Source organism: Myiozetetes cayanensis, unplaced genomic scaffold, assembly GCF_022539395.1.
Source record: "Myiozetetes cayanensis isolate MyiCay16 unplaced genomic scaffold, myiCay2020 scf18, whole genome shotgun sequence".
In the NCBI taxonomy this organism is placed as follows: Eukaryota; Metazoa; Chordata; class Aves; order Passeriformes; family Tyrannidae; genus Myiozetetes; species Myiozetetes cayanensis.
In genome coordinates, this window is record NW_026087389.1 from 3,131,646 (window position 1) to 3,156,127 (window position 24,482).

Sequence of the window (24,482 nt, forward strand, 5' to 3'; positions counted from 1 at the left end):
CATCTTAATATTTTGTTGTGGATTTCAAGAGTGACTCATTTCTTTTGAAATTCAGCTTTAATATCCCAGTGTGAAAACTACTCATACATGCTGTAACACTTCATTCTCAGGAGTGAAACAATCTCCTTTTACATTTCCAAAATGTGGTTATTATTAGTACATCAGGTTAAATCTTACTCAGTGAATAGAACAAGGCAAATGCTGCAAAAAATACCTGTGAGTGGTTGTTTGACTTCAGAATAATTTCTTTAAGGCTCACTCTTCTTACATTTTCGTGTCTATTTTTGAAGTATAATCAGGTGAGTTTTGATCTGACTGCTCATGGAAAGAAGGTAGGGTGTTACCTGTGGGAAGGAACTGAAATGAGGAGAAGAAAAGAGGAAAAAAACTCCATAAGCACATGGATATACAAGTGTTGAAAACCGCTATTAGTGCTTGATACTTGAACCTCCAGCATCAAAGTCCAGTCCACCTAAGCAGCAGTTGCCTCCACTAGGTGACAGCAACAGTAAATTGTTTTCCTTAGCACATTTAGCAAAGATTTTAATCACTGATTGTGTCACTGCATGGCCCATTTTCTGGGACACCAACCTGAGGTATCGTAAGAGGTTTGTTCTTCCTCTGCCTGCCCTGAGAGCTTGGCAGTTCCAAATACATGAAAACACAGCCCCAGAGGATGCAGCTCCTTTGGAAAAATAACAGGCTCAGGTTGCTGATGAACAAAAAGCCAGCAGAGTGCCTTGGCCAAAGCTCAGGGTTGTCCAGCTCAGACATGGAAATTGCAGGGGCTGCAGGTCAGAATCTGGAGTTAAAAGAACAAAGAAAAAAAAAAACACCTGTGAAATAAATGTCCTAAGACACATGCTTCTATCTGGCTGCATTTAATGAAGGACCATCAACAGATAATTCAGCTTCAGAAATAACATTTATGTGGCATTCTGTTTTTTCCTTCCTTCTATTTTTTCCAATTTAGCCTCTGAACCGTAACGTGTGCAAACGAGGAACCTGCATTTGAGTTGCTTTTGCATCCAAAATGTAATGACAGTCAATTACCTGAACTATTTCCTACTGTTGAATAAATCACTAATGCCAATTAAATTAAAGTCATACTTCTATTATGTATTTCAAGCACCCAGTCAACCTCCAGGAAACGTCGTGTGGAATGTCACGGACTCCAGAGTTATCCTGAGCTGGGAGGAGGTGACAGCTCTGGGGAACGAGTCCGAGGTGACTGGGTATAAGGTCAGTGAAAACAGAGCTGAAAGCAATCCACAGTTGGCTTTTCCTTGTCCATTTTCACATTCAGAGGATGCACAATGTCATGTCCTTCTTCAGGATTTTAATCACATTCTAACAATGTCTCATAACCATGGTCCTTTTACCACTAATTAATTACCTTTAATGTACACTAATGTCTTCTCTTGGGCTCCCACTTGGATCTTAGAACATCCATAACACTAAAAATATATAACACATAAATATATAACACTTCAGAAGAAACCAATAATCCAAGATTTAGCCTGGTGGACATAGTTTCCCTTCCTGGCCAGGTGTATCTGTTAGTACCACATGTATCAAACTGATATTTTTAAACCCTTTTTCTTCTTACCTGCTGTGGGACTTGCTCATTTTCCTGATAGAAATTGCATCTGCTCTGAATCCAATCAGCACACAAATGTACAAGTACTTAAATATGTCATATAACTGTGTGTAAAAGAATAGCTGAGGATGTTTTTGATAAGCTCTGTGTAGCTGGATCCCACAATATATTCCTGCTTAAAAGATTTAGGCTGAAGATCTGAGTTGTATTGGCAAGAAATTCATGTTTACAGCTTGTTCACGTGTCCCACCACCAATTATATTATTACCTATAATAATAATTGTAATAAAAATACTATGTAATATGTGCCATTTCTAGTTAAATCTGTAATAACGGGCCTTGATTGATGTTACCTTCTTTCTTTAAATATAATTCTGCCCGAGAATATTAACCAAAAAAAAAAAACCAAAAAGAAAAATCAGATCTTTACCTGCCATCACTTTTCAAAGACTGAAACCTTGACTCTGAGAAGCCCAGATAAAAGTGGCAGGGCAGGTCCCAGGGGAGGATGTTGCCTGTGTTGCAGGTTTTGTACAGGACCAGCAGCCAGAGCAGCGTGAACGTGCTGAGCACGGAGCAGACGACGGCCGAGCTGTGGCTCCAGTTCAACGACGATTACATCATCGAAGTGAGGGCGACCACCGAGGGTGGGGATGGCACCAGCAGCGAGCAGATCCTCATTCCCAGACTAGCCAGTAGGTTCAAGCTGATTGCCTTTGCTTTGTCTTTTCAGGAACAAAATAAATAAATATAAAGAATTAGTACTTACACGTCGGGTGGTAATAATAAGGTCATAAAAGAAAAGCAATTAACAGTCGTCACACCCTTATGCTTGAAAAACTCCATTCTGCTGAACTGGTAAATTACCATGTACATTAGGATTAAAAATGTTAACTTTTTTGCTTTCTCTCCTTTTTTTTAAAAAAAGTTATTACCTTGAAAGTAGAGTCGTAGAAACACAAGATCGTTAAGGTTGGAAAAGACTTCCAAGATCATCGAGTCCAGCCTTTGACCAAATACCACCTTGTCAGCTAAACCAGAGTACTGAAACCATTCATACCATTTCAGCATTTTGCAAGGCATTTCTGTAGTTTAAAAATATTTACTGTGTTTTTGTAAATCTCTACTACCTGTAAGAAATAAAAAAAAACCCACCAATATTTTTTGCTTAGCATCTGGGAAGGGTAATAGTTTGGCACAGCACAGAGTCACGCTTTCATTTAATCCTGACCTTTTCCATTTGTCACAGGTATGGATGCAAGAGGTTCTGGTCCATCAGTCTTGAATATCTTCAGTGTATCCAGCTTCTTAGCAACTGTATTTTCCTTGACCCTTAATTCAGTGTTGTGATGATACATTTGCATTTGCTGCAAGAAAAAAAAAAAAAGAAAGAATTGGTTACTAAAGTGCTTTTTTTAAAAAAACAAACCTGCAGTGGTTAATGCATGTTTTTCTTCTATCCTGACGTGTTTTTAAATTCTTTATATTTCACTGTAAGTTGAAGTAAAAATACCATGTAAAGTTTAGCAAATCCTTTAAAAAGGAATCTAAAATGCCTTAATACTTGAACCAAAGGAGTTTACATATTACATATTTCAGATACAGTGTAAGAGAGAGGGAGAGCAGTGGCACTGTGGTCAGAGGAGGAGGTTAGCTCAGTGAGAAACTCCATTTTTGCAGTGACACTGAACTGTTCTGGGGATGTTCTGCATTGTTACAATCCTGTTCTACAGAGAAAAGATGAAATCAGAGACATGGGTGTTGTCAATCAGACGGTAACACAGGGACCAAGTGGCTGTTCTTAAGACTGTCACAACCCAGGAGGTTTGGATCAGGTTTCCTAGTGCCCTTTGTGTCAGCTGTTCTAAATCTGGCAAGAAATCCCAGCTGGAAGAGAGGGAAAAGTCTCAATATGGGTCTTAGTTTTGCACAGTCCACGCTGGGGTGTCCAAGAGGGGCCTCCACTGCTGCTCCTGAGAAATGATCTCACAGCTGTGTTTCAAAGAGGCCTCTGTTTTATCACAGATGTTTATGCACCTTTTCAAACAAACACCCACCGTTCCTCTCCATCCATAAGTTTTGAAGTTCACTTCCTCAAATCCACACCTTCTATTTCTTAACCAGGTTCTTCATCCATAACCAAATTCCCCCACCTTCAGGCTCATTTTTATTGCCCTCCCTGGACTCCTGTCAGTGTTCCACTGACAGAAGTTCCCAGTTGGAAGCACTGTTGAAATGCATTTGCACCATGGCCTTAAGAAGAGGGAGGACCACCAACTCCCTACCTGGAGATGTGGTGCTTCCAGATATGCAGCCCCAAATTATCTTGCTCTTTCATCTGCCACACTGCACTGTAAACATCCTTCATCCAGTGTTACAGTCAGAACTTCCCTTCCTGCTGCTTTTTAACCAGTTCAAAACTATCTCACCTGGTCTGGCACCCAGTGCTGTCACATGATTCTGGCAAGTTTATGGCAATACTGTAGGATATAATAAAAAACTACACAACAGCACTTCAGGCTTGCTAGTATAGAGAAATCTGTGCTTGCTTTCATAGCAGTATATTATTAAAGATACATTAAACCTGGTCCATTTGACTTCTATAGTTGTGAATTTACTTAAATCAGCCTTTTAGGCATCTCTTAGGGAGCTGACAACATCCCTGTAACAGGACATGTTCACATGACGTCATAAAGCATATCCTTTTAAAGACTGTTCTTTTTTAATTTCACAGTATAATTGCAACACACAGAACTACAAAGGGAGAACCAGGATTAATGAAATTATGGTAGCACTGTAGAAAAAAAAATACCTTGATATGCATTCAGATAAGCAGATTACCTGATCAGCTCCAGATGACTCTGTGTGCTAACTGTTGAGGTAAGCAAGAGCTGTATATACTGTACATATATAGAGCTATAAATGACTAGTTGCTTTTCCATGTGGCAAACCAGTGTTGTTTTCAGACACATGCAAAGGGGGGGGTGGGTGGGAGATGGAAATACAGGTGTTCCTAGTAAGTATATAGTTGTGTTTCATGCAACAAAAGGTGAATCTTTCTATTGTTTCACACAATTCTAGTCCATGTTCCTGTACTGCCATTCTCATGCAATTACATTGTATTATTTAATTTCTAGCTATATATCTCCATGAGATATGTACCAGCTATCTTGTTTCATATTGAAAAGTTCGAAATTTATCCTTAAGACTTCCAGTTGTGTGTGTATCCTATGGTTATCTGTATGCATTTTTTTCTATTGCTCTAATAAAATATTTATTACATTGAGGGATAATAGAATATTTCAAAGTATTATTGCTTGTTCCTATTATATATTTGCACATTTGGGGGGTTTAATGCATCTAAAAGTGGTTGAGCTGCTGAGCTCCACCTCTGCCCACAGGTTTACAGCACAATGGGCAAAAAGCCATTCCCTTTCCCTGGCTTCATTTCCCATCTATCCAATTAGGCTGTTTCCTCTCTTCTGAAATGGAAAAGAAACCCCAATGTAATTATATTGAAGAAGAGTTAGTTCTTTCTAGTAATTTATTCAGTGTATCACTATTCAGCATTAAGTTGCACATCCTGTTTTCCACTGCATTTTCCCGTTTCCTACACAGCTGCATCTTCCTGTAAAGCCCAGACTTTTCAGCACTAAAAACCTTCTCCCTGGCACCACAGAATAAGCTTTTAAAGCATGGATTCTACCTTCATAACAGGGAGCAGGTGCAGGTGCTGCCATAAGGATTAATAGTGATGCCAACACAAGTGTATTGAATAAAAGGGGTTTTCCCTTTCAGGTGGTTGGAGGTGGACACACTGTGCTTCCCCCAGTGTCCATATAAGTCTCCTTTGAACTGATCTCTGTTTCTTATATCATGTTAATTTAGTTAATGGTTATTTGCATTAATAAAACTGACTTGATTCTCCAGTGAGTTGGAACAAAATAAGTTGTCACTGGGAAAGTACAGGAGGAAAAGGTGAAGAGGCAGTAAAGGGATAAGGAAAGGGAAAAACTTACCTCTAGCAGACATTTCCAGAGCAGCTCCTGTGACTGCCCAAAATTAGCAATTCAGTCCTGGAGTGAAAAAAAAAGAAAACTAATGAATAATAATGAAAAATATGAATGCCATTGCTTATACAACAGGAACTGTGGATGGTGGGGAAGGCAGTTCTGCAATTCCACTCTGACTGGTACTTCCAGAAAAACCAACCAGCACTTTGTGACAACTAGTATTTGAAATCTAGTAAGAAAGAAGGATAGGTTTCAGTCACAGTTTTTAGTAAAGCAGCACTGTAAATTGCATTTTTTTCAATTCCCTATTCAAAAGCAGAACTGTATTCGAAAGCCTGAATTTCTCTGAGGTAGCTGGAATAAGAATTTAAAAAACAAAACAAACAACTTTTTTCTTTTGGACAGCTTACTGTTGGATATGTTACAAATATGCAGGATCCTCTATGAATACAAAATGAGTTAAAAACTAATATCACTTCAGCCCAAAGAAATATTGGAGATCTCCATTTTCAACTTAATTTGCCTTTCAGTGGTGGAAAGGCAGACGTGGGCAGTGCCTGTCAGGTTATATATGTTATGTCTTAATAACAGGCAATAAAGCAAGCTGTCCTGCATGAGGGAGTGCATTAATCTGACAGCTCTCTGTCTGAAATAAATAACAATGGAATATTGTGAAAATAAAACGAGTTTGTAAACAGGCCCTCGCTCTCTTAGGGAAAACAGCCACCCGGATTGTTTTATGCTAATGCTTTGAAACCCCTGAAAAGCAATAAAAAGGGGATGTGTTTAGCAGGGATAGAACTGAGTGAACGTTGCTCTGGTTTTACCCAGGCTGCTTGATGAGAAGAGGCACTTTAGGTGTGGTGCCTGCACAGTGGGAGCTGCCCTGGGGTGGGGGGCGTGGGGCACCACTCACTGCAGCTCTGGAGATCAGTCTGCCCCCTTGGAAAAGGGATTTTCTGGGAAGGCTTTCCCCAGCTCACAGCTGCCTCCCTGGCATGGTGACAGCTTGGGTCTCACCGGGAAGCAGGAGGGACAGCCTGGAAAGAGGACAGAATTCCTCTTTTTCCAAGCTACTCCAGCAGCCTCAGCGAAGCTCTGTTTCTCAGAGGTGCTGTTAATGTCCCACCTTTGGCTTGGAAGTGTTTCCCAAGGCCAGCTGAGGGTGTGGGCACCTCGTTGGCATCCCCTGACTGTGCTGCTTCTCGTGAGGTGCATCACCAAGTTCCCCTCCCCAAAATATCTGATATTTTGACAGACACTCACCTTTCCTTTCACAGATCCTCTTCATCACCTGAACTGCCATCTTGCAGTGTCTGCACTGGTCCTTGTTGTAATTCAACCTGTGCTCTTCGCTTGCTTTGGGTTTAAACTCTCTGGTTTGAGATTTCACAGTTTGTGCATGAGAGTGTTTTAGTATTAGAATTTCGCAGGACCTTCATGTGCATCCTTCCTTTGCTTTTTCCATCCTTAAGGGTCAAGCAAACTTGATAAACTCACTTGGAATTAAATTTCCTTTCTTGAGCTCCCTGCTGATCTTTTTGAGGTCAGGAAGTATCTTTGAAAGTGGTTTTTTTTTCCCCTTTCAGATGCACAAATACAGCAGACGTGCCAGTAACCCCATGCAGCTTTGCTAAGACACTTTCTTCCCAATGTACCCAAAAGATTATTTTCTTACCCTTTAAGGGCATAATTAGTGCTGTGAGGTCTGGGCCATGCCTGCTCTCTGTGCTGTGCTCTTCATTCCAGCTCAGCCATTAATTCCCTTTGGGTGGGGGGAACATCAGGGCATTGGCAAATGCTGAGAAAGGAAGGAAGGATCAAAAGCATCCCGTCGGGAGCCATGGGAAAGGGTGCAGCTTCAAGATGCTCATTAATTCAGCCCCTGATCATTATTTAAACTCCAGGCAACTCCTAGGACAGGGGGACATCCAAAATTACCCATCAGGACAGAGAAACTTGGGAGTGCCCTCAGCCTCCCAAATCCCACACTCCTTGGGATGCAGAATGAGAGGAGGGACGTGGAGTTCCTTCCCCTCTCCATTACCAGCTGAGGGTGCAGGATTGGAATCCCCCAGCAGCACCCAGGGAGGGTTCCACGCCCTTGTAGAAAAGTAGATTGAATTTGTTGTCACCTCTAGGAAAGGTGCTGCAGATGTTCCCCTGAGACTGGAGCACCAGAATGCCCCCCTGTGCCCATTCCTTCTGAAGAGGGGATTTTGACAGGCAGGAAAGGTGTCCATTGGGATTGCTCTCCCTGGTGATTCCGCTTTAGGGGATCATTCCATTTTATGCTGGAACACAAGCAGTGACCTGTTACACCAGCTAAAGACATGAAAAGAAACAAGCCAGAGAAAACAAGGGAAAGTCCAGCCTTTCGTGCCCCTGATGATCCAAATAATAAATCATTTTCCCAGCTGAGGGCCTGGAAAGCAGTTGATCAGAAAAGGACATGTGTTTAACAAGAATTTCCCTCATTAGCAATCCAAGGAGGGCCACGCTGAAGGCAGACAAATAATTTAATTTTGTCACACTTCCTAACATTGCCACCAAACTGAGGCATTTACAGTCACACTTGTCACAACACTAATTATCTATTTGAACAGCAGAGCTCCACTGATTGAGTGAGTTCTGCAGTGAGAACAGATCATTTCATCAGCAGCATCTGATTGTCATTACTTTTTGGATATAGATTATAATGACAGGAAATAAGGCTTTGGTACCTTTAGAGCAGCTTCAGATGAGACAGAGGGGAACTTCTGCAGCAGCCAAAAGCTTCTGCTCATGGACTGGAAAGCAATGTCCTGGGGGGTTGTGTTGCCTTGGAAACGTGAAAAATAAAGCACCATTAATTACCTATTTTCAAGCAACCAGTGTATCCAGTGCTGAGGGCCTGATCCAAGGCTAATGAAACCCTCACCCCAATTTCAGCACACTTGGACTGATCAATCAGCTCTTCTGAGCAAGGGGAGGACCGAGGCACAACAAAGCTCTGCCAAGTTTTACTTCTGGCCGCGATTCCAGAAGGCTCCAGGCAGACACTCCGAGTGCAGTGGTCCCTCTTCCCTTCACAGCCCTGACTTTGGAACCATCTTCAGCTGGTTTTGTTTCTTCAATGCATGACCTCTTTTTTCAAAGAGGTACTAACAGCTGAACTGATAAACATCCAGGCAAACACACATACAAGACATATATATATATATATAGCTATATATATCCCACATACATATATTTTCTCCAGACAGGAAACCAAGCTGATAGTCCTGGTCACTGGCACAGAACCATGAGTCCAACCAGACCTTCTGCTGTCATTCTTCCTACCCAACAGGCTGCCAAAGTCTCTACTATTATATCTTCTATACAATCACTTTTCAGTGTAAATAAACATTTTTAACTACAGAGTGTTTTCTGCTTTCCCTCCCATTAGCACTGGTGCTTTGGTCCTGATTTTATGAGTGGGGAATGTAACTCTGTACAATAACTCCATAGCTCCAATAATAGATAACTCCCTGGAATTGGTGAAACTAGAAGCAACTTCTTCTTGTGGGAGTTTGAAATTGTCCTAAAATTCTCTTTTTGGAAGACTGTTCACCCCTGCTGCCAGCACAGTCCAGAGCAATCAGCTAAAACTCCAAAAGTATGGAAGGATAAAAATAATTCCAGTAATTTGGAGATCCTGCCCACAGCACAAGTTTGGGGCACAGCACCCTCCCAGACTGCTGGAAAAGAACCACTTTCATCTTGTAACACAATGCAGATGCTATTTTTACATTGGTCCCAGATATTTTAAGCAAAAAAAGTTGCTTAAAAAAAGACTGAAAGACAATCTCTTCCTTTCATTTGCTTCCATTTCTAAATGAGCTGTAATTTTGAGTTTTCTTTTCTCTCTCCAGTTTTCCTCAGGAATAATGCCAGTGGCAATCTCCCCAAATCTCTTGACTCTTTCTGGAGGTTAAACTGACTACAAGAAAGCTGGATCAAAGGGAGAGAAAAACTTTGTTCTAGAAGCACAAAAATATTTACATAATAACAAGATAAGCCAGAACTCCTCATTTCTACCATGCAGACACGCTTGTAAAAAGGATGTAAAAAAATTAGGCCATTTTTAGTTTAACTGAGGAGGTGAGGAGAGGAGGGGTTTTATAGCTCATGTAAGAGAAGAGAGACAAGGCTGGAAATCAGTTTGTAATGCAGTTAATTGAACAGATCCAGAGTTTTCAGGGTTTCCTGCCTGGAGGAGAAGAATCTCTCAGAGCTATTTTGATGCACAAGAGGAAAAGAGAATAAAGTTTCCCACCACAGACAATCGAGTGGGAAACAACAGCCAGAAACAACTGGATTGGAGCTCTTGGAAAACAGGGTAAGAGCTTTGTTTCAACCTCTTCTGAGCTGATCTCTGAGCTCCTCAGCCGTGACCACAGATTTTGGCAGCAGACTAAAAACAGGACTGATAAGAGATAGCACAAGTGGGGTTGGTCACTGCAGAGCAATAAAAAAATTAGAGACATTTTTTCACAAGATATTTCTCAAGAACTGGCCTCTTTTGGGGCAGCTCTAGTAAACTCAGAAAAATGGGAATTCAAGACACTTGTCAATATTTATTCTCATGAGTTCACCATCTCTCCTCACTGATGTGCTGGAACCAAACCATAAATGTTTCCATATCAAGCACCCACTTGTTCCTGCCCTGGGAGGAGCAGAGACATCCATTCTGCACTTAATTAGCTGTCCTTCAGGAAGAAATGAGAAAGGCCATGCTTTAAATTAGACCCATCTGGTAAAGGCTTTCTTGAAAAGATGAGGCTTATGTGATGTTTTGGAGCTGTCAGAGGCAGAGGCCATCTGTCCTGACTAACTGCTGCCAGTCCTCAGGATTCTGGTCTGTAATGATTGTTTATATAAGAAAGGTGACTGAGGGGTCAGAGTGCTGAAATCTGAACAGGAACATCGTGGTAGAGTCTGATAAAAGCCCAGTAAGGAGATGAGGAGCGAGGCTTTGCTTCCCAGCACCTCCCTTTCCTCCAAGGACATCACAGGGCTCTGGAGTTCAAGAAAGAACCAAAATGCTGCTGTTTGTGGCCACTTTTCTACTTAACTAGAATTTGTGCTACGAAAGTGCGGGTCAGATCAGGTCCCTCCCCAAGGGGTTTTAACCCAATATCTCTTGATTTTCATGAAGCCTCATGGATTAGAATCCTCCCTTACACCTACCTGAACACCCAGGTTTAAATTTGGGATGAAAGCCCAGCTTTTAGAGATGAAGAAACCCTCATTTCTAGTGCCAGATAACGCACTGAGTGGGCTCCATTACATCCTGCCCATGGCATGGTCACATCCACAGCTCCAAGACTGAATTGCTGCAAATTGGGCTTGGATCTCATTTTTTACCCCATTTCTCTGTGGTTTCAATTCATTTCCAACACACCACGTGCTCTGTTCCTTGGTCCCAGCCCAGCTGAGGTGCAGGCACACAAGTCCTGCTGTTCCCAGAGCAGCTCCTGCCTCGCTGCTCTTACTGGGGCAGGACAGGGCTGGGACCTGCTCCTAAAGAGGGAAATTGCCTACATAATTCGTGATGCCTCTTGTTGCCAAAATAGCCAGACTTGATTGCCAAAAGGCTTAGTCCAGCCATTAACCCAGCAGTGCCAAAGCCACCATTAAACCACGTTTCCCAAGTGCCACATGGATGCAACTTTTAAATCCCACTCCCACCAGGGATGGTGACCCCACCACTGCCCTGGGCAGCCTGTTTCAAGGTTTGACAACCCTTTCAGAGAAGAAATTCTTCCAAACACCCAATCTAAACCTCCCCTGGCACAACTTGAGGCCATTTCCCCTTGTTACCTGGAACAAGAGACATCCATTTCTCTATCTGTGCAGAACATCTGAAGTTTTGTGAGCACAGTAACTTGAACACAGAGAAAAATGGATGCACGGATAGACACACCAAAAGCACTGGAGCATCACTGCTCACAGGGGGGGAAATATTCCTCTGAACACCTCTGCTAGGACAGGACTCCTGCCTCCCAACTTCAGAACCTACTCACTTAAACAGATGAGGACAAATATATAAAGTACATCCCCAGAAACCTGAGGCAGCAGGGGGGCTGGTCTCTCCACACCAGCAGCAGAGGAGATGCTGATTGCCAGGTTGCAGATGGACAGCACACATTTTCAGAAATTAAACTATAAGTGGTTGGTTGTGGGGTTTTTTTTTGGTTTGTTTTTTTTTTTTTTTAACCACATCAGTCGGATTTCTGTCTGTGGGAAACTTTTCCTCAGAGAGGCTCTTTTCACAGACACAGCAGGGATGGAGGTAACAGCATGAAATGAGAGAGCTTGAAAAGCAGCGGCGTGCTGCAGGAAGCCCAGCATTTGCATGTTAAGCTCCATCTATTCCCCGAACGCTCAGACACATGAAAGCAACCCCAGATTTTTGGTTAGCAGCAGATCTATTCGCTGCAGCCCGAATTTAAAGGTCAGGGATGTTTAGAGGGGTTTTTGGAGGGGTTTTTTTTGCACTTAGTTGGAGCAGAGTTACACGGCTCCCCTCGGGAAGAGCAGTGGGAGCAGCAGCAGCTCCGCCGTGCTGGGACATCGGGTCACAGTCCCGTTTGTACCAAACAGTGTCTTGACACCAGCCCCCATTCCCAGTGCCAGTGGCCCTGGATCACTGGGATGTTGTAGGAGAGACACTTCTCTGATTCCCGTGACCTTAACAAAGAGCTCTTTAGTGCTTGTCAGGGCTATGACAGCTGAATCTTTTTAGGCATGTAAGTGAAGAGCAGCTGAACAAGACCCCTGTCTTTTCAGGAAAACACAGCCCTGAGGGAAGTTCGAGATGTTCAAACTCAATTTTAACCTTTCTCATCTTCAGAAATCAAGCTTATTTGTGACCAGGCTGAAGGTTTCCTACCTGACAAGGCGGTTCTGTGCCCTTTGGCTTCATGCCACGTGGCTGGGGGGGGGGGACTGGCAGGGCTAACACCCATCATCTCCCTCCCACCAGCACCACAGCACCGCCTCCCTGGCACCACCAGGGCTCTGGGCACGGATGCTCAAAGGTGCCTTTGCTCCTCCTCATCCTCCCATGATGAACATCCACCCTGATGAACAGTCGAGCATTGCAAGGTTGTCATCCACACCACTGAGCTCCCCAGGATGCTGTTCCCTCCTTTCCTTCAGCATTCAGGAGCAGGTGAAGCGGGAGATAAAGAATAAAATGATGACCCTTGTCATTGCCTTCAAACGAGCAGCACTGATGTGGCTGCATATCTGAATATTCAGGAGAGGGGCAGACCTACACACTGGATTTACTGAGATAAATGTTGCTCTCAGCTGTTAATTCCTGGTGCTGATGAAGGCTGCAGAAAAATGGTATGTGTGCAGAGCGGATAAGAGGTGAGGGCTGGCTGTTACCTGCTAAGAGATAAAGGACTCGAACGACTGCTGGTTTGTTTGGGTTTATGATGAGATTGATATGGCTCATGTCTCACTATACTGGTGATATGGGTGAGCAGTTAAACAGAAACAGAAGCCAAGATCCTTGGACTGACCTGAAATACACTGGGGAGCTGGTAGGAAGGACCCCTGGAGAGACTGATCCAACCCCAGAAAGCAGTGGATACCCTCCAGGGGGTTATTTCAGTCCTTCTGGACTGGTCATTTTTCTCATGCTGGCGAGATGGCACATGGTCCCATCCCCTCTGAAGGGGCAGCACAATTTCTGAAGCCACAAGGGAGAAGGAGATGGGCACAGATTTGTCTCACATCCCCCCAAACAAAGGCACACACCCCAACACTGGGAGCAGAGGCAAAACCCCCCCGACTTCCCAGAACAACTGCACGTAGTGGGAGTTAAAAAGCCCTGTTTCCAGATGCCTGCCTTCCCCTCCCTCACCTTCCTCTCGTGGTACTGGCATGGTTTCTCACATGACTGAAGCAAAGCCCCTAACTTCAGAAGCATATCATCTGAAAGACAAGTGTGCCTCACTCAGAAATCCTCCAGGTACTTGTTCAGCACTTCACTGACGGACGAGCTCAGGTCTGACAGCAGCAGCTCTCAGGGGTGCCACCAGCATCACACAGGGCACTGGGGACACTCAGTGGCGTCACCAAGCCACCAGACTCGCTTAGCAAGGCAGAACATCCACCTGGGGCTTTGGCAGGCTCAGGTTTTGGCCTCCCAGCTCCCTTGCACGAATGCATTTGTGCTTTGCTCCGCTGCCTCCACAAGCACTGACGGTGCTGAGAACACCACTCATCCTGCTGATGAACGTGACAAAACTGCCTGGGGCTTTGGTTTGGGTTTTTAAACACTTGTTGTATCTAGATAAAGCCCTTGGCTTATGCTGGAGTAAATTTTCTGTTATCTCTGCCTGTAAACCTCCTACTCAAAGGCAGCATCTTCCACTTCTGCAGTGCCTGGGGCATCTGTTCAGGACAACACTGGACACTGTGAAGTCTCAGGGTTTTGCTCTGTCACCCCAAAGCACTTTGATAGGCTCCATATGTCTCCCTCCAAGTTACACATCTACCACACAGCACAGCACCACAGGCTGGATCAGACCATGCTGAGGAGATTCTCCCTTTCCCTCTCTGCCTTCAGCAAACCCACACCTGTTTATGGCACCTGATGCTACTTTGCACCCCTCTACATTCACCTCTTCCCTCTCACCTAGTCCTTGGGCAGGTGATAAATCTGTTCCTATTCTGGAACCCAAATGCTAACAAGTACAACTCAACCTCCCCAGACTTCTCCTTTTCAACTCTGTCCTCTCTATGTGGTTTGCAATATATGATCTTACAAATGGGATGAAAGCAGCTGTAGCTGTCAGGGACCACCTGAAACGGGGTTTTATGAAACTGCAAGTAGTACCAGACATTTGAAAACAGAGAAAAAATTCTCATATACCCATAAACGAAAACACTGCCTATTACTTTTAAATGCATCATTCCATGAGAAATGTTGTCATACCACATTTAAACATGTGACTGTCTCAGGATTTATGGCACCCACTGAAATTTTTCATCATCAAAATCAGAAAAATTAGACCAGGTTTGAATCAGAGTTGCTCACCTTTAGAATTCTCATTTGGGCTCTGCTCAGGCTCTCAGGCACAAACAGCTCCTCATCCTCCGACACACGAACGGTGCAGTCAGGAAAAGTTTCCTTTGGAAAAAGTAGTGAGAAAAAAGAAGCTGAATCATCACAGAAACTCAGTATGGGGGAATACTGAGGAGTCCCTGTCAGTCTCATTACTGTGGGCAACACAATCATGTTTAGAGGCCATAAAATATGTAGCCAATGTTTGCATCTTATAAAATACAGGTGAATTTTTGTACATCCTACGACCAGCTTGGCTGCAGTGTAAGTTGGGAGACGTGGCTGAGTTAGGAACTCTCCTGTCTGCCTGATATGTGATTTTAGACACATTTGCAATTCCTGTTTAGAATTCAATTATTTACATAGCTGACAGAAATGTAAAAGCAAATAAGATATAGAGTGGAAATATTTGTGGTTTCTTATGACAGTAAAAGAAGACAACTTCAAAACAGCTTTAAAAATGAAGGCCAACATTATTTCTACATTTACAGCTTTTAATGGTCTCGAAAACACACACTCCAAACTAAATCAATGATAAGCAAATGTTGGAGATGCAGTACATAATACACATGCAAGACCACAGCCTGAACTGGGAATTCCTGTTCTGAAACCATATTGCCTTTGGGTGGTCCTAAGGAAGTTAGAAAACAACTTATATGAGCCCTTTCCCTGTACCTACCACGGGTAGGAGAAATCCCAACCCACAAAAAGGGCACTGCAGTGACCATCCACATTATCCTTTTCTTAATATTTAAAGCTGGGTGAACAAAGGACAAAATTGGAGGGTGATGAGTTCATATGTTTCATATTTCAGTCTTAACTCTCTCTTCCCATCACGCCTGCCCTGGTAAAGGGAGGAAAATGGGGATAAAAATTATCAAGCAGGTGTTTCAAAGACATCCGTAAGCAGTTCTGCTATAGTCTAATTAGTGCTCTAATACATATCACAGTGCAGACTCATCATTATTTCCTCTTCATTAGCTGCTGAAATACAATGCATCTTAAAAAAAAAAAAAAAAAAAAAAAAAAAAAAGTCAAGCCTGTTTTCCTTTTTTTTTTAATTAAAAAAACCCCACAAGAGCTTGTTTCTCCCATCACCATAACAAAGACAACAGGAATATGATTAATGCATGCCATCTAAACTATATGCATTGTGCATTAAATACCAATGCACCATCTCAGCCTAAAGTGAGCTCGCAAATTATAAAACAAAGTTGTCAATATTAACGCTTGCACCAAAGGAAATGTTTAGAAAGAAATCAATGGGAGAATAAATCTTTTCTTCTGGCTGTCTTCGTGTAAATGCTGAACCCTACTCCTGTTTTTTGGAAAGAGAGAGACCACAAGTCCACCAGAATGCACCCAGATTATTCAAGGCATGGTCTGACCTGGTGGGGAGAGAGCTCCAGGAGATATCTACCTTGTAGTCACTCCTGTGAGAACAACTGGTGTCAGCTCTACACAGCTTGAAATTAGTTTTGGCTGGCAATGGCCCTCCCTCTGCCCGAGCACACAGCTGCAGGATGGACAGAGTGCTAAAACATTGCCTCTCCCCTCAGCTCCTCAGATGGGCTCTGCAAGTGCTGCTCCCAGGATGCCAGCCAGCTCCTGCTCAGCTGCTCCATGTCCAAACCAACACAGAAACACCTCCAGGGCTTGGTCTGCCCGATGCTGACACGTGTCCTTAGGAACAGCCCTGTCCATTGGACACACCTGATACAGCCCCTGTTGGGATGAGCTGTGCCAAGGACAAGGCTGTCTCCAAGCCTGAGCCCGTCGTCCAAGATTTCCTTGGTGGTGGTGCAGTGTGTTTGGTTGTTCAAGCCACACAAGTGGGGCACAGCCTGCCCTCTCCTGCTGGCAGCACGTTCCCCAGAGAGGCCTTACAATAATTTGGGAGATCAAGGACCCAGCTCCTTCCCCCCACGCCTGCACAGACTGGACAACCACAAAAGAGCATGAAGAGCCCCCACAGCATCCCTGAGATAACACATTCCCTTTTCCACCTCAACATTCTATTCGCCGTCAAATGCTGAAAATTAAGATGAACTCACCAGAGGGAAGAGCAGCCGAGGAAGGAACATTTTTACGCCTGCTTGGCCTCTGACAGCAGCCCTTTAATTACAGCACATGGCAAGTCTTCAGCAACTCCCTCATCATGATCTCCCAAACTCAGCTTAAAGCCTCTCTGCAGCTCCACCTTCTCCGACAGAGCAGTGACAGCAGCTTCACCAACCCATCCCGCGTGAAACGTCTGTAATGAAGCTTCACTGCAACAACAAATTTGACTCTTCCTCTGGAGAGCTACAGAAATTTGGCCAGGTTTTAGAAGGATTCAAGCTCCAGGGAGAAAGGAAACCCCAAAGTGGGTGCCAGAGCCACACCTCAGTGCCACGTTACAGGGCGCTGTGTTCCCAAAGCGCCCCTCAAATACAAACCAACAATCACAGCAAGTCACGCCATGGGCAGGTAAAACTTAATGTGCCCTCCCCTGAAAGACAGGGAAGCAGCAGCAAAGAGGTTAAACAAAGTAGCACAAGTTGTTCAATAATTGAGTCCCAGAGCCTGGGTTAGAATCCAGAGATCTTGTCTCCTGCTCTCATCTTGATTTAACATCGCCAGAACCACCTTAATTATTCTGTTTTGTTGTTACAAAGAGCTGAGCATAGGAAATAGTCTAAATCCTTGTGCAGTGCTGAAAAGAGCTTGATGGGATTTTGTTTCTTTTGCTGAGAATACCCAGGACAAAGAGCAAAAGGTTGAAGGTAGATGGGCCACTGAGTTCTCCTGGTTTCCTTTTAGAGGTTGTTTTTCCTTATTTTTATTATTAATCAAGAACACTCTGAAGTTTCCTAAGGAAAAGGGTAATGGTGTCAAGAAAATTTAACATGTGTTTGAGATGAATTCAATGCAGCTCCATTACCTTCAGGTCAGCTTGTTTTTTACTTTCAAAGACAAGTTTACATCTCAGATTAAAGAAACTATTGAACCACATACAAGGGGAGCTCTGTGCTGTACCTCGAGCCATATTAAAGCAGCTGAGAAGCACAGGAGTTTGATAATGTCTTAATGCACCACGGACATGGAATTTGATTCCATGTATTGATCACTCTAGACACAATTAGTGGAGTAAGTGCAAGTTTACAACCGGTGCAGCTCCTTACTCTTGTTTTTGTAGTGAATAAAACTGACTGAAGCTTAAGTGTGGGGAAGCAATCATGTTCCCTGACCTCAGAGGTGACATCCAGCTGCAGTAATGAAGCACAAAGGCTTTTAAAAAATCATGCACAAGAGCAGTCCACTGTAGTTATGCTGACTGGTCTCTCACCTATGAGTTAAAGTGATTTTAAACAGATGCTTAAAGAAACATGATTTTAATTTTTTTTTTAATTGAGGTTAACCTCCAGCTTGAAAAAGTCAGAGGAAGAGGAGCTATACTTACCTAATTTCAGCTCCACGTGATTCTTGTCGAATTTTACTTTGACAAGTAAAAATTGCAAAAAAGTTTAAAATATTTAAAGGCAATAATAAAGTTTTTCTTCCTGTTTTTTCAGCTGAAGGGTTGCAGATATTTATACTGTATTCTAATTGCTGATTACTCAACAGACAGAGGTGAATGTCTTTTACCCCTGAGACTTTTGGAGATGTTATTTTGACACGTCCACGCAGACCAACACCCACTCAGCACCTCGGGATGTAACTGTAAAATCAATTAATTCTACAGCTATTTCTGCAGCCTGAAGTGTAATTACCCATGAAATGTTGGCAGTTTTCAGGATAGCAGAAATCCATCATTTATGCTTAACCTGGGCTGTTCTTCCCTGCCTCCATCCGAGGAGCAGCTGTGGATGTGGAGACTGAAGTGGTGGATGCAGGTGAGCTGGTTCTCACTTACTCTGGACCAGTTTTACCCCTTAGGAAGGTGTGGTGGAACATGGACATGTCTTCCAAACCCAGACTGAACTCACAACCAGATCCATACCAGTAAAGATGCTTCTTCCCTAAGTAGTGCCTTCTCTTTTCCCACCTTCCACCTTTCCTCTGCTTCTCATCCCGCCACTCCTGGAGGCTGTGTCTGTCGATGAGGAGCTGTTTTGAGCAGTTTCTGTGAAGATCTGCAGGAAGCCATCTCCTGCCTCGATGAACACATGCTTGCACAGCATCAGCTCCACGACAGCAACTCACCCCCTGCCAGACTTCAAGGACAAGAGATGGGGTGGAGGTTTCAAAGCCCCCTGCCCCCTGCACAGAAGAGCTACAGCAAGAAGTTTGCTCCAGTTATGGATACTGGATATTAACAACAACTCTAAACACAATAATTAGTTCATTTATCTCCAACTTACATAGCCTTTGTGTAAAGGAGTATTTTACAGTTGAATAATTTTAATTTTTTTAGCTCTATGTAAAACAGGCATCATCAGTATAATCCTTAGAATCTAATAATGATTCCATCAGTGTAAAATCATTATCCTTAGGCAAGAAGGAAACCAATTCAATTATGATGTTGGTTGAAAAATCGAGGGTGAAAAGTTGTAGTACATATTAAACTTGAGGCTGGAAAAGTTGTAGTACATATTAAAATGGTTACTACAAAATTTGTGCATCCAGGCTAACAAATGCTAATATGTTCTTTTGTTACCTTCTAATTTATATGATTCATGTAAGCCTGCAGCAAGAGAAACTTGTTTTAAAATTCATCTACATTAAAAAATAGCAATGCAATGAATTGTAAAGTTATTAGCATTCATGTCTGGTTGTGTTATTAAGCTGTACACATCAAATCGGGTAGTACAAGTACAGAAATGTCATAATGAAGTAGAACAGCATTTAATCAGAGGAATTTCTAAAGGTCATCAGAGCATCATATAAATTCATCCATGCATGACAGCAATGTGAAATAAATAACTGAAAGAACACTACGAGAATAAACTTCAATCTTGGAGCTTTGTTTCCAATAGTAGAAGAATTAGCCGAGTTTCATGCTGAGGGAACAGCGAACAAAAAATACTGAATTCTGTAGCTTTAATTAATGAAAGACTAATAAGAGGCAGATAAGGAGTTTTACACAAGGGAGCTAACGAGGTGTGTTCACTGATAGCTTCCTACAACAGCTGATCTCATACGTCTCCCTACAACTGAGAAGTGCTCAGCTCCGTTTTTATTTCCTCATTAGCCAGATGAGCCCTAAATGATTCCCTTTAAATAACCAACGATTTGTTAATATTTCTGCACTCATAAAACCCCTTTGACTGCTTCAGGACATATATTATAGGCCTGATAGTTGGCAGCTCCAAACACTGGAGCTGTTTTAACATCCCACGTCAGCGCAGTGACAGCCTGTTTTCCTCGCCCAGCGCCGTGGTCACCCAGAGCCAGGCTCTGGTACCTGCAAATCCTGTTCAGCAGCACCTTGATCTGCACAAAACCTAATTGATTTCACTGGGAACCTTCCCAGAATAAAGTTCAGTCCTCGCTGATGAAAGGCACCGGGATGTGGCTCGGAAGGTGCATTCCCACAGTCCGGGGAGGTGATACATTGCAGCGGTACACAAGGGCGATGAGACAGGAGAAATAACTAATTCATCAAAGACTCTTTCTGCAGCCCTGCATGTATCAGTGGCTCTCACCTAATTAGTTGGCTCGGGGAGAAAAAGAAACCCTGTGTTTTCAGCTGGTCTCCAGCCCTGGGCACCAGCGGTGCCGGAGGGACACGGCAGGCAAAGAGCCCTCCTTCCCTTCTCCGAGTGGCCACTTCTGGGCAGGACCAGGAGCCCTGCACAGGGCACCTGCTCCTTTATTCTGTTTGAACAGGATCCCTGGTACGTTTTAATGACAGGGATTGGGGTTTTTGTAACGTTAGTTCTTTGTTAGAGTTCAAGCAAACCCTGTTCCTCCCGCCGCAATAACCACCTCTGTGCTGGCCAGGAGAGGAGGAAGATAAAGCACAACTCTGCTTCCATGGATTTCAGCTGGCCAAACCTCCAAGCACTGAGCAGCCTGTAAAATGGATCTCTCACTTTGCCAGCCTAATTGCAAGTGGGAATTTCCTACAAAGCAGCCACTCCTCTCCTGCTGAACCTGCAGCTCCTCCGAGTTCGTGTGTGTGCTGGTCCTTATGTTGGCCCTTTCCCTTTGAAAGGAGCACTACAGTCATGGAGGACTCTTGGGATTGGGCACCAGAGCAGAGAAAAAATACAGATACTATAGATTTCTATAGTGACAAACCAGCTGGATTATCTGTGTGATTTTGTACATCACCAAGAGGAAAAAAAGAACACGCTATTCTACATTTCAAACTAATTTGTAGAATCTACCACTGTCCCCGCAGGGAAGCGCTTGTTTGTTCCTCAAATCACAAAAATTAGGTTTTCAAGCCCAGTTCCCAGCACTCTCTCCTTTCCATCCTCCTCCCCAGTGTCCGTGCTGGTATCCTCAGCACAGGGCAGGGGGGGGGGCTGAACCTACAGCCTCAGACTTCAATTCCCTTCACCAGAGCAATTCCCACACTGGGGACCAACACCAAAATATCACACACTGGGGTCATAATGTAAGAACCTAATCTGTACATCATCCGCCTGCTAAGGCAAGACAAGACACACACAGAGAGGATGTAACATTATCACTTTTCATCTCCTTATTTCACCTACCCCATCAAGAGAATCATTGCTTTTCCTTTTTTTCTTTTTTTTTTTTTTCATTTTAATTCAAATAAATTACTGCAAAAAGCAACAGACAACTCCAGAGGCTGAGTACAGTCTTGTGCATCATTTTCATATTTTTTTTAATTCATTAGTGTCTACACTAAATGAAAGAATTTATAACCACACTCAGGTTTCCTGAGAAATCATCCTAGCAGCATGTTTACTGAATCAGCAGGAAAAATGAATAAACAAAATGAAATCAGAAGAGAAAAGCAGTATCCTAATGAAAGCCAGAGGAGCCAAAAAGAACCATGAGATTATAATCTTAAATTAAAACCGCAGTGAGGGCAATATAAAAGATATTCTAATCACTACATCCAATTAAATGAGGTAAATCACTAAAGCATGTTAAGTGCCTTAACTATTATAATAATTAAGAATCAAACAGAAATCAAGCATCTTTGAAAGACTGATGATGCACATTAGTGCAGAGGGAATGCTGGTTCCCACTGAAATGCAGAGGCAGAGAAGAAAACACGGGAGATTTCCCGGCACCTAAAGCCATCCCGGGCATGAAGGTGAGGGTCCTGTGTGGAAATTCCCAATGGGAAAGGGAGTGTTCCACAGTGCCAGGGGTGCCCTGAGGTGACCAGCATCCTGTGCCTGCCCCCTGCTCCTGCACAAGGAGAGCAGCATCGTGCTGCCTGCAAAGCCACATCTCCTGCAGAGGACACTGTCTGCAACCTCTGCTGCTGCTCAGCTCCTGACAGCCCCTCTCCCCCACTCCCCCCTCCTCGAGGGGACAAGCAAACAGGAGTGTGATGAGAAGTACCGTGAAAAACATTGTGCTTAAACCTCAGTGCTGTAGGCAAAGAGTGCTTTGTAAGTTTTATGGTCTCACTCTCTGAAGCTCCAAAGTATGAACTGGAATCACAGGATCTTAGAATGGTGTGGCTCGGAAGGGAACTTTAAAGGTCACTTAGTCCAACCCCCTGCCATGGGCAGGGATATCTTCAACCAGATCAGGTTGCTCAGTGCCCTGATTTTCAATGCTTCCAGGGATGGTGCTTCTATGACCTCTCTGGGAAACTTCTTCCAGTGCCTCACAACCCCTGTCGTAAACAAATTCTTCCTGATGCCAAATGTGAATCAACCCTCTTTTAGTTTAAAACCTTTACCCCTTGCCCTGTCAACACAGGTTCCTCCTGTGTGTAGAACATCACCCTTAGTGACATCATTACTGAACCCTTCCATAACAAAGTGCATTCTTGTCCCAGTCCCCTCAGCACACGTTGAACATCCTGGCCCCAACACAGGGATGAATTTCAGCACAGCCATCCAGGAAAGGATCTGCTGCTCATGTAGAACTCCTCATTAAATTACAGACAGTCATCTTCCTGTTCTAAATCAGTCTGGGGCCGTGCATGGGTGATAGATATTTTAATTAGTAAAATTAGCAACCAAGAAATACAATTTAGACACAAGATTTATCTGCAAATGGTAATTCCCCAGCTTTTCTGCAGTAGTTGGGGCTGAGCTTTCTGAATACAAAATGGACACGCTGAATACACAACCACCTCACTGATGACTTCTCTACTTCCAAAGAGGTTTCAATAAATCTATTATTTTAGGGTCAGAGCATCCCTGCTTATAGAGGACCCATTTTTACCAAATCCCACGTAACTGTGGTTTCCTTGCCTTCAGAAAGCAATGCTAAATATTGCAGGATAGTTGAAATTAGGGGAACAATAAAACTGGAGTCAAAAGTGAGATTTGTCTAGACAAAATGTACTCACATTTGGGAAGAATGGCTACAGACAGAATCTAGGGAGGGAAACTGGTCCTGCTGGAGTCCTCTCTGCTGCACGAAGAGACCCTGAAGGGCAGTAGGATGTGTTCAGGAGATGCAGTGAGCCAAGGAGGGACTGTTTGCACTGTGTTTTCTCCTTCTTTCACTACTGCTTTAGCTCTGATAATTATAAATAATCCAGACAGTTAATTTAGCCACGTTGCCCTGCTCTTCAGGGAGGAGGAATAGTATTGGAAGGACTACGACATACTGAATTTTATGGGCATGTAAATAGGTTTTTTCTAACAGTTCTCCCTCTGCTTTCTCTTTGTACATCCCTTTTGCTTGACAAAAGTTGGTACCTGAAAAACACAAGAAGAAAAACCAAAACTAAACCAGAGCAACGTGAGTTTTGTTCCTGTTTTGCTTTGTATTTGTTTTCCCTGTAAGAAAAACTCATTGAAAGGCTCAGCTTGGGATTTCATGTGTTGCAATTTTATCTCAGGAAAGCAATCCCTCCCACACCACACTGGATGAGAGGGAAGAGAATGCAGCAGCAACGGAGGTTTTTCATTCCTACACCTCCTTTCTTTATTGCTGGCAAGTAAACACACATTGAGCACAACAATTCATGCTAAAACTATAAAATATCAGCAGTATATCTAAGTCTGTTTGAGAGCTATCAAGCCTTCCTTTCAGGTGAAGAAGAAAAGAGGCAACTGTTAGGGAAGGAGGGGGTCCTGGGCTGTTTTGGCAGCAAGGAAGAGCTCAGAGAAGAATATGAACAATCTGCAGCCTGCAAAGGCCAGGCCATCACTTAGCCAGGACTAAAAGTTTTCTTAGAGGGCTGTAACACTCCCAACTCTGCAATCCCATTTGCAGTGTCACTTTCAAGAAGCTCATTTTCACCAAGTCCAGCTCATAATTACTTTTGTGTCTTGAACCACAGAACTATTAAAATTTCACAGTACTAGACTAAGTATTGGTTATTTCATTGGTAAGACTGATCCTTGAATTCTTCCCATGAAGCATTACCTGCTCCCATCCCAGTGCTGGGAGATCCTGGCAGCCAGAGAGCTCAGGCTCTCTCACAAATCAGAAGATTCCCCCCACCAAACTTCTGACTCCAAACTCCTGGCACTCTGCCCCAGCACCTCCAATTCACCATCTCCCAAAAGCAATTGCTCCCATCCCAGCCAGCGATGCCGAGCCCTTGTGCCTCTGCAAAAATAACATATTAGAAAGGCTGTTCAAGACATCCAAGAGCACAGCCCAGGTGAGCACTAATATGAACCCCCTCAGATGGTATGAAAATCCAGCAGTGGAGCTTCCT

The 24,482-nt window shown here is 43.4% G+C and overlaps 1 protein-coding gene across 1 annotated transcript in view; it reads left to right on the forward strand.

Moving 5' to 3' along the window:
• The window catches only part of CNTN3 (contactin 3), a 98,981-nt gene extending 92,570 nt beyond the window's left edge, over nucleotides 1-6,411 (forward strand). Inside the window, exons 19-21 of the mRNA XM_050312898.1 lie at nucleotides 1,130-1,242; nucleotides 2,127-2,295; nucleotides 2,850-6,411. Coding sequence (XP_050168855.1) covers nucleotides 1,130-1,242; nucleotides 2,127-2,295; nucleotides 2,850-2,950 — 383 coding nt within the window. The 3' untranslated portion in view covers nucleotides 2,951-6,411. The remainder of the gene's footprint in view (nucleotides 1-1,129; nucleotides 1,243-2,126; nucleotides 2,296-2,849) is intronic.
• Nucleotides 6,412-24,482: the final 18,071 nt, after the last annotated feature.